This window comes from Nanorana parkeri, unplaced genomic scaffold (assembly GCF_000935625.1).
Source record: "Nanorana parkeri isolate BGI_ZX_2015 unplaced genomic scaffold, ASM93562v1 scaffold1905, whole genome shotgun sequence".
NCBI lineage: Eukaryota > Metazoa > Chordata > Amphibia > Anura > Dicroglossidae > Nanorana > Nanorana parkeri.
The window spans coordinates 171,015-186,093 of NW_017308173.1; the positions used below are offsets into that span (position 1 = coordinate 171,015).

General features: G+C 45.6%; 1 protein-coding gene across 1 annotated transcript in view; it reads right to left on the minus strand.

Moving 5' to 3' along the window:
• The window catches only part of LOC108800083 (caltractin-like), a 17,877-nt gene extending 15,702 nt beyond the window's left edge, over positions 1 to 2,175 (minus strand). The window contains exon 1 of the mRNA XM_018572023.1: positions 2,050 to 2,175. Within this exon, the coding sequence (XP_018427525.1) occupies positions 2,050 to 2,175 (126 nt within the window). The remainder of the gene's footprint in view (positions 1 to 2,049) is intronic.
• Between the last annotated feature and the right edge of the window lie 12,904 nt (positions 2,176 to 15,079).

Consider the following 15,079-nt stretch of genomic DNA (forward strand, 5'->3'; position numbering starts at 1 on the left):
CACCTGGATCGATGCTGGGGACCTTCAGGGCTGTGGGGCAGGCAATCCCCTTGAGGCTGGCTCACCTGCTCCCTGTCAGGAGAATCGGCGTGTGCCGAGGAGAGCTCCGGCGGCGCCATCTTGGTCGCATGTGAGGAGGCAGCCTTGGAGGCCGCGGGTGCCGCTGTGCTGAAAAAACGGGCCAACTCCCTCGGCGTGGGGCCCGTTTTATGCTGCTTCTTCCCCTTCTTCCTCCGGTCACTCATGGTCGGCAAAGGGGAGAGCGGATGGCTGCTGTCTGCCTGTGTTCAGTGCCCTGTGAGCGGGAGACGAGCTAAAGCACGTCTTACCGCTCCATGCGCCTGGCCACGCCCCCAAAACTTTTCTTTTTAATACTCACCTGATCCGATCCACCGACAAGTGCAGCATCCCGCCTCTCACGCTGTCAGAATATGCATACAGAGCGTGCCGGTTACTATTTAAACCGGCACGCTGTGTGCAGCTTCTGAGAAGATACGCTATTAGCGTAGCGAGAGCGATTTGCAAAATGCGCAGCCGGCTTCCCTGCTACGCTAGTAGCATATCTTCTCAGAAGCTGCACACAGCGTGCCGGTTTATATAGTTACTGACACGCTCTGTATGCATATTCTGACAGCGTGAGAGGCGGGAGTCTGCGCTTGTCGATCGTTCCAGGGATCAGGTGTTGAAGCAATGCAGAGTGGCACCCTCTATAGAGGACTACAAATCTCAGCAGTACTTTATACAGAAATGCTATTGTTATATAAAGTATTGCTGGGATGTGTAGTCCTCTATAGCCTGTGCTATTCTGCATTGCTGTAAATATAAGGGCTGCACCGATATATCGCCCGCCAAATGATATCGGCTGAAAATGGCACTTGGCTAAATGCTAAATTTTTTTGCCGATACATCCCTGCTTTCTTTCCTCCCTGCTGGGTGCTGCTCTGTGTCCCAGCGGGGAGGAGAGAACGTGAAAGCCGGCCGAGCGCTACGGGAGGAGAGCGCTGTGTTTGTGGGTTTTGGGGGGGGGGGGGCAAAAAAAATCTTGCACCAGGGCCCTTTGTTCCTTAGGTCCGCCACTGGGTTACAGGAAGGGTTTAGTGTTAGCGTTTTAGAGAAGGTTAGCGTGATGCTTTGTGTAAGGGTTGAGGGTACAGGGAGGATTAGTGTTAGGGATATTCAGGGTGTTAGTATGATTTTAGTCTGAGGGCAACTCTGGCCCTCCAGCTATTATGGAAGTACAAGTCCCATGAGGCATTGCAAGACTGACAGTTACAGGTATGACTCTCAGAGGTATGTTGGGATTTGTAGTTAAAGCACAGCTGGAGGGCCAGAGTTGCCCACCCCTGGACTGCAGGGAGGGATTTGTGCTAGAGATATAGGGAGGGTACGTGTAAGATATAGGGAGGGTAGAGAGGATCGAGGCCCTTCTTTTTGTAACTAGTGCTATAGGAACCCCTTTATACATAACATTTTTTACATTTTGTTTCAGTTTTAGGGCTGAAATAAAAAAAACATTTTAAAAACCCAATAAATATTTTTGTGGAAGTTTGCATTGGAGCTTCAGTGGGTTATTGCACCGCTGTATTTAATGCTCTTGTGACAAACTGGAACAGAAAGAATGATGACAATTTTACACATATAAAGTCCCTGAATAAAAGCACCCAGCAGTCATTTGCCTGACTCTTTATTTTAATTTTTAATTAAAAGTTCACGCTTTTGTAATTATGCCAGGAAGAATTTAATTCACAAATAAAATGTATTATTATTTGAATTATTATCATATCAATATATTTTTATTTTTATTTACCTACTTTTATCTATACCATTGTCCTATGTAAAAGTTATACATACTAACTGGGATACATTGAATGCAATCTTTTCTCATCATTTCTGAATGAACAATTCTGTATGGGACTTTACCAGCTTTAACTAAGTTTTTAAAGTTGTCTAGAAAGATTAAAGACCTATAACAAATGTCACAGTTTTTCTGTTTTCTTTCTAAATCTACCATAAACAGCAATGAATCATAATTGGATATGTTATGCATACCTTTTCTCCTGGGACTGGCCTGGGAGGCTGTGTGAATTCGAACAGTGGCTTTGCTACTTCGGTTACTTCAGAAGAGGATGATTTTTTAATTGTTTTCTTCTTTAGTTTCTTTTTAGCTGCCAGCATTTCTGTTGTCACTTACACACTTTCTACACACACATAGGACATCACTGTTTGTTTGCATTTCTAATGGCAACTAGAAGGTATTAGGAGAGATGGCTGCAAGGATACTAAGTGTCCACTAGATGGCACACACAAGATGTTGATTCAATAATAACCTACATGAAACAACCGATACTGATGATAAAATAATAATAATAATAATACAAATATATGGTGCACTGTAAGCCTCTCCATCTAAAAATGCAATTTGCTTGGCTTTCATGAAAATCTACTGATTTCCAAAACTTTCTGCGACACTTTCTGGGTAAGGGGAGCATGCCAATCAGCAGTTTACAAATGCCCTCGGACCTCATTTGCATAATACTTGTTGTATGTCAGTGTTTCAAAGAACCTGACTAACCAAGGGAGTAGAGAATGTACACTTAGCAAAGTAAATGTTTACTTTACAAAGTGAATGTTTACCGAACTTAGTTTAGAAGGTGAAGCTATGCTCACTTTAAATACCCAGACATGTGCAAGGAAAATTGCTTTAAGAAACAAATAAGAAAGAACAAAATCAAAAACTATTAAGCTCATTTATAGTGTAAAAAGGAAAATTAATGAGAAAAAGTTGACTTTGAAAAAATACAAATGGGAAGGGGCAACCTCATCATTTTAAAGCTACAATGAATGCAAAAAGAGACACAAAGCAGCAGTCCGGGCAGCTTTAATTTAATATGAAAAACACATTGCTATAGTCACTAACACAAATAAAAAAAAAAATGTTCAAATAGATACTAGTAGTAAAAAAGGTCAGTACAATACACATAGGCCCCATTACAGGTGAAAATGGGGAGCTGGTCACAAGTGATAAGGAGAAGGCAGATGTATTAAATATATTTTTGTCTTCAGTTTATACAAATGGAAAAGATGGGTTTGATAGTCAGTACCAGGCCCGTCTTCAACGCAGGGCAAAAGGGGCAGTTGGGGGGCGTGGTCTGCACCACGAGGCGGATGGCAGCTTGAGTTGAGAGCTCCGGCCAACAGGGACCCACACAAAGCTACTTTAGCCCCTTTTTGGACTAATATGAAGATCGGACAGCTGGACTACCAATCCAGGGTCCGGACTCCCTCGCAATCTCGAACAGGCAAGCAAGTTCCGGACATTTTCAGGCCCCAGAAAGCAGACACGGGTATCGGGTTCATCTAATATGGCGCTCACCCAGACCAGGCCGGAAAAGGTTAAGACACCGCGAAAGACCGAGGAGCCTACACCCGCCTCTCAGGTGCCCTCTTACCTTCAGAACCTCCCGACTAAAGCGGAGCTCTCCTCGATGGCTTCGGACATCAAGGCGGCCCTAAGCGATGCTGTCACGGAGCTAAGACAAGATGTAGGACAATGCATGACGGCGGTTGAATCAGCAGGCCGCGGGAGCGATATGGCGATTCACCAGCTCCAAGGTCAGTGCGATGCCACAGCCCGTAATCTAATCGACATGCGGAGGCATCTCGAGGATCTCGACAACAGGGGACGCAGGGCCAACATCCGACTCAGAGGGATCCCTGAGACGATCCTGCCTAACGCCATCCCAGATACCCTGAGACACATTTTTAATGACTTACTGGAGCGCCCGGCTGATTCCCCCATAGAGCTTGTTAGAGCACATAGGGCCCTGAGACCTAGAGCCGCGGCTGATGATCTACCCAGGGATGTCATATGCTGCTTGCTCAGCTTCCCTCTGAAAGAGGAGATTCTTCAGAAGGCCAGAACCAGGGAAGCGATTGTGATTGAGGGGTGTACAATAATGCTGTTCCAGGATTTATCGGTGATTACGCTGCAGCAACGCAGGGCCCTGCGCCCCCTTCTAGCCTGTTTACGTGACAAGGGCATCATCTATCGCTGGCGATTCCCGTTATGCCTAGTGGCGACACATAGGGGGAAGCCGGCCATGATACGCCTGCCTGAGGATGTGCCGGACTTCTGCAGTCGCATAGGAATACCGGAGGTCCCGATCCCTGAATGGTATGCGGACCTGAGGCGGGTACCAGAAGCCATGGAAGGAACAGACCCGATTGAATGGGCGGAGGGTCTGGAATGCGCCCGCGGCGACAACGGAAGCAGCGAGAAGGAAGAGAAGAAGAAGTGACCCATCCCATACCAGCGGATGGCTATAATATTGCCCCCCGGTCGGCATAGAGGGGTGTGCGGTCTAACATCAGCGCATCGATCGGAGATGGACACTCACAGCTTTTCCCTTTTTTTTCTTTTCTTACACGCAGTTGGTGTTTTTTTTTTTTTTTTATGTTACAAGCAGCCAGTTTAGAGCTGCACGACGGTTATATTTCGTTGTATTTGTATATCTTTGTGCAAAAAACAATAAAAATTAAAATTTTGATTGGAAAAAAAAGGGGCCGTTGCCCTGGGCCCAGTCATTGTTGTGGGGCCCAAAGCAGCCGCCACTTGAGCATGCACTGCTTGCTCCCTACCTGGAGATGCGGGATGTCAGTGTCCCGTCTCTTCTCCCCCTCACCCTCCTGGTTTCCCTTATCTCTCCAGAGATAAGACAGATAGCAGAGATCAGCAAAGGGGACATTTGTCTGCTCTGCCTAGCAACTGATGATGCTGATGGGCGAGCTGTCATAATTACATACACCGGCCCGCCCATCACGTCATTAGTTGCTAGGCAGAGCAGACAAAAGTCCTGATCTCCCGATCTGCTGCCTGTCTGCAAGTAACAGCAGGGGGGAGAGATTAGGTAAACCAAGAGGATGAGGGGGGAGAGCACGGGGATCACAGGCTCAATAACAGACTCTGATCCCCTTGCAGACAGGCAGCAGGGATCAGAAGATCGGGACCTTTTTTTTAATCAGCCCCAGTCTGCCTAGCAACTAATGATGCAGATGGGCGGGCCGGCTGGTCTAGGCATTCATGATAGGCTCTGATCCCTGTGCTTTGGAGAGAGACAGAGCTACAGTGCCCTGCTCCTCCCACACTACTAGATACTACTCAGAGGACACATTTGCAAGTGGCAGAGTGGGTGTCTTATCAAAGTTTGTGACTGCGTTGGAATGTGTGACCGGTGCAATGTGGCTGATTTACTAAACAGACTGTTTACTGAGCAAAATAAATGTTTATCTTGGAAAACGTATGTTCAGTTTTCACAGAGCATGTTCACTTGTCTCATTGAATAAGCTGAAGCTATGTTTACTTCAGTCATCCAAATGTGTACAAGCAAATATCCCATTTTTAAAACTCCCCTGCACAGGACTGGTTATTAAAAGTGAACATAGCTTGACCTTATTTACAAATGCTAAGACAATATTTTCTGCTCCTTTAGCAAATCAAACCCAGTGTCTGTCAACTGGTGTAATAACACACCCTCTGCAGTAGATAAAGATTTTTCCAGGAGTTCAGGGGTTGGTATAAAATATATAAATACATTTGTACTGCGACCTTGTACATTTATATGGTGACTGAAGCCTTCTGGGAATTATAATATATTTTTTTACAAGAGTTATAATATTTTCTAGATAAACATTTAAACATTTAACTAGATACACATTTAGGAGGACATGGAATTTGCCATGCCTATATCTAGGACTCTGCCTCAGATCTGATAGTCTATCCTGGTGTAAATAAACTGCAGTTCACAAATACTCAGAGCCTCAGCTTAGCATGTCACAGCACTCCTCATCTCTACTGCCATAGCCATCCTTCAGGTCCAGGATACAAACTTTCTAGCACCACAGCCAGAAAAAAAAAAAGAGAGAAGAGGAAAAGAAGGACTTGATATAGAAAAGGTCAAATAAAATAAACAAAAAACTTTACTCGCTTCAGGTCCAGGATGTCCACTTTGTCCAGGGTGGTGGTGGCCCCTACATGTGCAGCTAGTGGCCCCGCGATAGGCTGGTGGCTGCTTGCTGTTGAAGTAAACAAGGCTCACACAGAGCAGATTGGGCAGGCAAAGTGCGGCGGCTGGGACAGACATATGCCCAGCTGATGCCCTGCAGGAGGGGGAGGCGGTAGCAGCATGTGTGGGCTGGCAGTACAGTTGCTGACAGCGCTGGCTCAGTTCTGGAGCTGCTCGTTCTGCTTCTCCAGCTTTCTGACCAGTTCCTGCAGCTTCTTCACCTCCAGCTCTACGTTCACCACCAGTTTGTTTCTGTTCTTCACAATAGCGGACCTAAAGAACAAAAGCCCTGTTGCAAGATTTTATCTTGGGCACCCCAACTCTAATGTCCCCCCACAGTCTCACACTATTATTATACATATATAATATATATTTGCTGTACAGTGCTGTACAGCAAACACTAAGCCAGTCACATTAGTTTCTGTACAGGGGAAATTTACACTCTAATGCAGAATGGCACTAGCTGTTGGGGGACTACAAATACCAGCAATACATTATACAGCAATGCAGGACTTTGCAACATACTGGACTCAGGACTTGCAACACACTGGACTCTGGACTGAGTAACGCACTGGACTCTGGACTGAGTAACGCACTGGACTCTGGACTGAGTAACGCACTGGACTCTGGACTGAGTAACCCACTGGACTCTGGACTGAGTAACGCACTGGACTCTGGACTGAGTAACCCACTGGACTCTGGACTGAGTAACCCACTGGACTCTGGACTGAGTAATCCACTGGACTCAGGGCTTAGTAACCCACTGGACTCTGGACTTAGTAACCCTCTGGACTTAGTAACGCACTGAACTCTGAGATCCTGCAGAGCCCACCTAAGACCCCACACAGCTCACCTGAAAGTGACCCTACAGAGCCCACCATAGATCCTGCACAGCCCATCTGAGACTCTCTATGGTGGGCTCTGCAGGGTCTCAGGTGGGCTAGTCGGGGTCCCTTTCCCTGCACATGCAGCTCCTCTTACTTGCCCCTGGTTGGCCCTGGCCTTCTCGACCTCCTCCACCGGACACACTGGACCAGCGCTGCTGGGCCCTAGGATCCTCCGCTGCGTGACCGGCGCTGCTGGGACCCAGCCTCCTCCACCGCCGGATTGGCGCTGCTGGAGCCAGACCTCCTCTTTCGCCAGACTGGTGCTGCTGGGGCCCAGGCACCCCCGGGGGTATCGGTTATACCCCCTGATGGTGGCCCTGGTTACAGGAGTGTGTCCAGAGAGTAGGAATCAATGGCTCATTCTCTAAATTAACTAAGGCTGTAAATAAGACCTACCCCGAAAATAAGACCTAGTACTATTTTTGGGAATTGCTAAAATATAAGACTTCCCCCGAAAATAAGACCTAGTTGTGACCATTCCCAGGGCCGATGGTGGCACAAGGGGGAACTTGAAGAGCCGCGAGAGAGGCAGGAGAGAATCAGCGGTGCCAACGAAGCCAGTGCTAGAGGAAGCAAGGCGCACCGGAGGGAGCAGAACTGCATAAGCCAATGCCTCCTCTATAGCGACGGCTCCTGTCACAGGCGGAATGATGCCAAGTGCACTACACCTGTGAGGAATCCATAATGAAAGCGCGTTTCGCTCATTCTGGCCAGTGATTGGTTAGCAAATCTTGTAAAGGTACGGCACCCGATTGCCCTGATCACCCTCCTGTCAGCGTATGAGTACAGACACACGCACCCGCATGGACGTGCAGGGTGGGTGAGCGTAGGGCGGCGTATGGCCGCGTATTCCCATAGAGAAGGACAGGGGCTGCGTACTAATTGCATGCAGCACCTATCCTTCCCAGGAGCTGCCTGATACGGCCGTGCACGAAGCACGGAGCTGCACATGCCAACCTTTTCTGAATGAGGCCTAAAGGTCCACTTTCATCAAGATTTTGTGTTTATTGCTACTACTATGTATTACATTAAATTTTATTAATGTAGTGGTGTCTACTGACATCAAGTGGTAGTTTAGCCTATTGTTGTTCTTTCCTCTCAATCTGGTGCCACCTCTGTTTCTATGGTGCACAGCTGTATATTTACCTTTTCTGCTGCCCTAGGCAAAGCAGCAACGCAACAGCATCCGCCCCCCGGGCTGACCTGCCGATGATGCCACAACGACGACGCCACCGCCGCCCGCCGTCTGCACATCACCCCAAGCCGCCATCCGCGTCACAAGGACATCATATCCAGGTCTGTAACCCTTCTGCAATTGGCCCGGTGCCGCCCTCAGCGAATCTGCCGCTCCAGGCAAACGCCTTGTTTGCCTCGCGGCAGATACGCCCCTGATGGTGCACGGCTGCATGCACTTTCAGATTTTACCCACAGAGTTGCAACCATGTCCAATAAGAGTGACACCAGCTTCCTGACAACGCTTGACTTTTCAGAGCAGTGTCCATTTGTTGAACAGCCACAGCCAATCTCTGTGGCGCACTCCTCTCCCTATTATGCCACAGCCATTCATGGCAGCTCTGCCCTACTCTTGTCAGAGTGTCTCCTTTCTTTTGCCTACGCTATTTAACCTCAGTGCAGCTCCCAGCTTTCTGCCCAAGCAATACATCTTCCAAAGCACATGTACAAGGTGCTGCTCTAGGTCGCGGCACTTGGATCCGCTGAGAGGGTTAACACACTAGCACAACCAGCCATTAAATAAATTCTAAATATAAAGAAAACAGGGCACTCCTGTGTGCCAATTGAAGATCGTTGTGTAATCTTTCATGCATCGATTGTAATACAGTTTACGTCACAAACAAAATCTGGACCGTGTTTCACGCATATTTGCATTTATAGGAAACACCTCCATCAAACTTTTCCCCACAAAGTAAACCACAAAGCATCACAACTGCGCCTTCCATCTGTCCAGCCCGTATCTTCCACTGATCCTGATGTGATCATATGGCTGTAATGCACATGCATACATTTATGACAACTCATACTGTGAGGCATTTGTACCCGCACTACATTGATTGCTAATATTATTGTTAAGTGGACATTTTTTTATTTTTGGCTTCAGCAGCTGTGAATAAAATGCATACATACTCAATTAAGACCGCATAGTGGTTTCCATAACCACAGAGGATATTGGGAAGGACACAATGAGAATCCAGGCAAGGCAAGAAAAAAAAAAAAAGAAGGAAATGAAAAAAGAGAGTAAAAACAAAGTGGTACGATATCCTTTCACATGTTTATTACAACCAATTTTTACATTTGTGCGTCCCTCCAAGTTTCTGGAATCATTGCCATAGTAGGTGAGATCATTTGATGGACCAAAAGTCTGATGTGATACATGCATACGTTTTGAGATTCTGTTAGTTTTTGTAGTTTTATTGCCTCATTCAACATAGGGAGTTTATTTCACAAGTGACATCAGGTAGAAATGTATACTGTTTTATAGCTTGTTATTGGTGTTAAAAAGGTTGGATTCCTTTATGTTATGGTTGTGTAAGCACCTTGAAAAGGGATTGTTTTTGAAAACCTGGAACATTGGATGGAACCCACTACTGCACTGATTGCTTGCAACATTGCTTAATGTTTTGAGTGCAGATATATGTCCTATTCATTGTTTTGTGTGACCAACCACTCTTATGAGTGCTAACTTTATGGAGTTTGACATGGACTCTATACATAGGAATTATTGCTGTCTTTATGCATTGTGGAGATAGCTCTCACTTCCTGTTATATATGAAGGCAAATACAGTTTGACAGTGGACTGGGTATTAAGGAGAATTCTCCAAATAGGGACATGTCCTCCTGACAACTGGAATTTCTCCTTATTTTGTGTTGTTTTCTTCTTCTTTTCTTTGCGGTCCCTGTAACAGGAAGTGAAGGTCAATCTCCTCAAATGGAAGAAAGACGGGAGTATAAACTGAAAGAGGTTCTAACTCTTTTACATTCTATACAGAACAAAGAAAACATTTGGCTAGAATTCTATTTTTCAGGCAGGGCACTAGCAATTCTTATGATGCATATACCTCTGCAAGTCAAGATAATCATTCTGATACCTCCTGGCATGTCATTACTGTTTCCTGGTTCAAGTCACTTGACAGTAATACCGGTATTGATTCATTGTCCAATAATCAGGTTGGAGGTTAAGAAATGCCATAGAAATGCCATAGAAGCTGAACCAGGAAGCTAAATTGCTGGACCAGTAAATACGTGAGTCACCTGTTGGGTTGAGCAGTGTGCAACAGGTGCATACGCCACAAGACTGGTTGACCAGAATTACAAGTATAAATTGTAAGCTCTCATGGGAGGGCCCCTTCAATCCATCTTCTCTTGAATTGTATTGTAACTGTAATGTCTTCCTTATATTGTAAAGAGCTAAGTAAACTGTTGGTGCTATATCAATCCTGAATAATAATAATAAATGTATGGAGTACTTTGCTGCATTATATGCAAGGGCGTATCTGCCGCGAGGCAAACAAGGCGTTTGCCTGGAGCAATATGCACATTTCCCTGTGTTTTATTTCTTTAAAGCTGCTGCAAGTACAGAAAAATACCTGTTATTCTGCCAGAAATGTGCTCAGCTCTTAGGCCCTGTTGTGGGCTGATGACACAGTATTTTTGTGGACTGAATGTTATCCGCCCTGCCCAGAATCTTGCTAAATTACCCAACCACCCCTCCTCTTAGTTTTCTATAACATACAGGCTAATCATTCTGTAGTCCAAGATAAGCACTGGGAGAAGGAGGCGGCTCTTGAAGATAACATAGGAAGTGTGGAGAGGACACAGGACAGCTCTGATTTATGCTTCCATTGGTATATTAAAAAGATCAAAAGGGAGCAAATAGGAGTGTTCATTGTTAGGGTTTACATACACGTCAACATGGCTGACCAACAGAACTCAGTGGCGGACCTAAGAAACAATGGGCCCTGGTGCAAGATTTTTTCTCTGCCCCCCAACCCACGCTAATTGCGAGTAAAGAATAAGACCTAGTTCACACCTGTGCATCCCAGGAACCTGCATTTGTGCTCAGTTGTGCACTGCCTTTGCCGTGTGGCTCCATTAAATTTAATTGGGTCTTATCCGTGTGGCAAACACGGAAAAAAGGCTCCTGCACTATTTTGTGCGATGCGCAGGACACGTCTTTTCTGCCGTGTTTGCAGTACGATCTGCCTGTCCAAGATGGGCAGATCGTACGTTTTTTTAATTACTTCACAACCCTCGCAAGACAAAAGTCTTGCGAGGATTGTAAAGTGTATGGCCACCTTAAAGGTGCCCATACACTGCTCGATTCTCGTACGAGAATCGGGCGAAATCCCGCGATCGTACAAGAATCGAGCAGTGTGAACGAAGACGTGCTGCCGTTTCTATTGTACGTTTGCACGTCTTTTGTCGAACCAACATGCTCGAAAACCCGCCGAGAATCGTACGATTGTCGGCGGGTTTCTAGCCTGCTCGTCCGATAGCTGGGGAACGGGCCGCTGTGCGCACGCGCACACTGCCCGTTCTGCATTGCGGTCATCGGAAGCCCGCCCCTCAGCGGGGCGGGCTTTCGATGATCGCAAGTACGATCTGCCCGTCCAAGGTGGGCAGATCGTACGAGCTTTCAATAAGCGTACGACCATCGCAAGACAAAAGTCTTGCGATGGTCGTAAGGTGTATGGGCACCTTAAGTCACAAATTCTTTAAAAACGTACATTCATGGCTTAATAGGCAGAGCTGTATAATAAAACTCGTCAGCACCACCACCTGGCTGATTTTCATTGACTGAAAGGACAGATTTTTGTTTGAGCATGTGCAGTTTTTATCTTGAGATTTTTGTTTGTACAACCACGCCACTAACCTGTCCATTTTCATCCAATTGGACAAAAGTTTTCTGGTCTGCTTGAAAGACAAAAATCTGCCAGTTGTACAGTAATTGAGGTTGTACACTCCCCATCAACTGGCAGATTTTCTGACGAAAACGCAACTGATGCAATTGCAGACAAAAATCTCCAGATAATTGTAAGGTGTATGGGCACCTTTAAGGTGGCCATACACTTTACAACCATCGCCAGACCTTAGTCTGGCGATGGTTGTAAAGTGATTAAAAAAACGTACAATCTGCCCATCTTAGACAGGCAGATCGCATTCTCGATCATCGCAAGCCCGCCCCCCTGAGGGGCGGGCTTCCGATGACCGCAATGCTGAACGGGCAGTGTGCGCATGCGCACACCGGCCCGTTCGGCATTTGTCTCCCGAGCACTGTTCAAACCAGCCGAAAATCGTACCGATTCTCGGCTGGTTTTCTAACATGCTCCTTAGACAAAAGACGTGCGACATTAGAAACGGTCGCACGTCTTCGTTCACACTGTTCGATTCTCGTACGATCGCGGGATTTCCCGCGATTCTCGTACGAGAATCGAGCAGTGTATGGGCACCTTTAGAAATACCTTTTTGGTTTTATGGAGGCTAATTTGTGGAGTTGCACATGTAATCTGGATCACAACTAATTGCACATGCAGTTGTAGTTTTGAGATTGTATTGAATTTAACCATTGGGGAGGTCACATAAATAATACCTTCATTTTCTTTTTCTTAGCCCTATTATTCCGATATCATCCTATATAAATATTTACTTTCTGAAATTGCACCTTGGGGAATTTTGGTTCTCCTTCAAGATACACAAGTTTACTTGTAACTGTTACAACAATGAGAAGTGGTTATTTAAAATAAGAAAGCCAATAGCATTAAAAATAAAATGCTGTCTGACCATTGAACAAAACCTTTCCCATAAGATGATATATGCATTTAAAGTGGAAGTAAAGTTCATTAAAAAAGTTTCACTTATGTTACAATGCACAAGCATGCACAGCAGGTTAGAAGAGACTTGGCATTTCTATTCTGTGAAAAAATTCTACTTTCTAGAAGCTTTCTTTTTTTTACCGTTTACTTCTACTGTAATGTATATTAGGCATGCCGTGTACCTGTAAAAGCCTCCCTTGACACTGAATTCATATGTTCAGAAGATCAGTTAAAAAGTGATAAAGCACAATGACTCCGGTGAGGTCACGATCAACAAAAACAGGATGTCCCTCATACAAGAGAATCCTAACCCTAAGGATAAAAGATATACACTATGTATATAAACATTCCAATGTGAGTGCCAAATGAGGCAAAATAAGAATCCAAAAATGCTTAATAATGGAATGGGTTCATGCGCCCTGCCATTTAAAATTTGATGACACTTTATGACCGTGATTGCACACCCATGCTGCGTTACAGTTGGCTGACAGTGGATGCACTGGCCTATTGGTTGCTAGGTCCTCTGGCATCCTAGCAACCAGTAATGTTGAGTGTGTCCTCCCCCCAGCATTACAGCAGGACAGAAGAGTAAGGGTGCCCATAAACTGTGCGAATTTCGGCCAGTTTTTGAGGAACCAGACAAAATTCGCACAGTGTGTGCCACTGTCAGCACCCTTTCTGCCGGCCTCCCTCAATCAGCTGATCGAAGGAGTTGGCTGGAAAATCTTCATATGATAGGTGACGGCAGCCAATACAATGCAAACAGCGATATTCCTCCATCAATGCACTCCTGTTGATGAAAGAATCTGCTCAATTTTTTTTTTGCTCAGCCCACGGGTTGAACAAAAAAAAAAATCGAGCACTGTATGGCCTGTCTTACTTCTTCCATCCTCAACCACAAAAGGATAATTCCCCGGAGGACAACCTGTGAGTCGTGTGCCCATGGATCCCCCCAGCAGCACACACATTGATAAATAGTAATTGTAGGTCTGTAACTAAGGCATATAATAGAACACAGAAAGAGGCCCGCACTCATAGGCTTGTGCTGACCAACAAGAAAGTTACTTCAGAACCATATACTGTATATAAGAAATTCAAAAATGTATTAATTATTACAAAAATTGCACGCAAAGTATATTGCGCCACATCCCAAAACCCTTAAAAAATTGACAACATTGTCAAATCATGCACAACATCCACTCATTCCTGTAGGATTACAAAAAATGTCCACCTTGGGGATAATATGAATATATTGTGTTAAGATCACACGATCCACCTGTTGGAACCACTAAGGCTCATATATTAGAAGTGAACAGGACTTTGTCCAGATATCCACCGGCATTCACACTGAGGACATGAGGGATCAGTGGACGCACCTGCCGCGCATTTCCTGCATGGTGAGTGAGAGACAATACTGGTTTGTCATTCAAATTGAACTCCGTTCAAAACATTTCCCACACTAACATCTCACGGCAGGTGTGTTGTGCGTTCATGGGATGTTGCTGGAATGACCTGGGCCACAGTGCATTCACACCAAGGGCATGAGGGATCAGGGAAGGCACCTGTCATGTGTACCATGCATTGCGAGTTAGAAGCGCTTTTGGATTATCATTTGAATGAATGGCAGCGGAAGCTTTCCCACACCGTCGTCACATGGCAGGTGTGTTGTGCAATGCCATGCATGAATTGGTGGTATTCTGGTGGTATAGCTGGTGGTATTCTGCATTGCTGTATAATCATTATACGGCAATGCAGAATAGCACCAATTATGTAGGACTACAAGTCCCAGCAATACATCATATTTTTAAGTAAGGATACACCACTGCCAATACAGGGCATTTTCACGAGTATGAGTAGTCGTAAAAATGCCCCATACTAAATGCAGATACTGGTGTTCTGTCGAGAACGCCGACGTAGTTGAAGTTTACAGACTTCAGCAACTGCTTTTGCTCACAGACCAGTATTATCGAGGAAACCAGCATTTATTTACAATGTATTTCGGTTAAATCGTTAATTGTGACCATATTCCATCCATTATTCACTGCCATCCATCACTTACTGCCGTCCATCAGTTACAATTAACCATTACAAACAAATACCGGTAAATAAATGCCGGTTCCTTGTTAATCCCGTCTGTACGTAAGCGCAGATACTGGGTCGGCGTTCTCAACAGAACACAGGCACTAAAATTTTGGACAAGCGGCTGCCTGAGGTCCCGCGCTTGCTGGGAACCTCGGCAGCCTTCCTGTTAACTATGCGGTGCCATGGCGGTGGGGGGTTGGGGGGGGGCCTTCATGGTTTC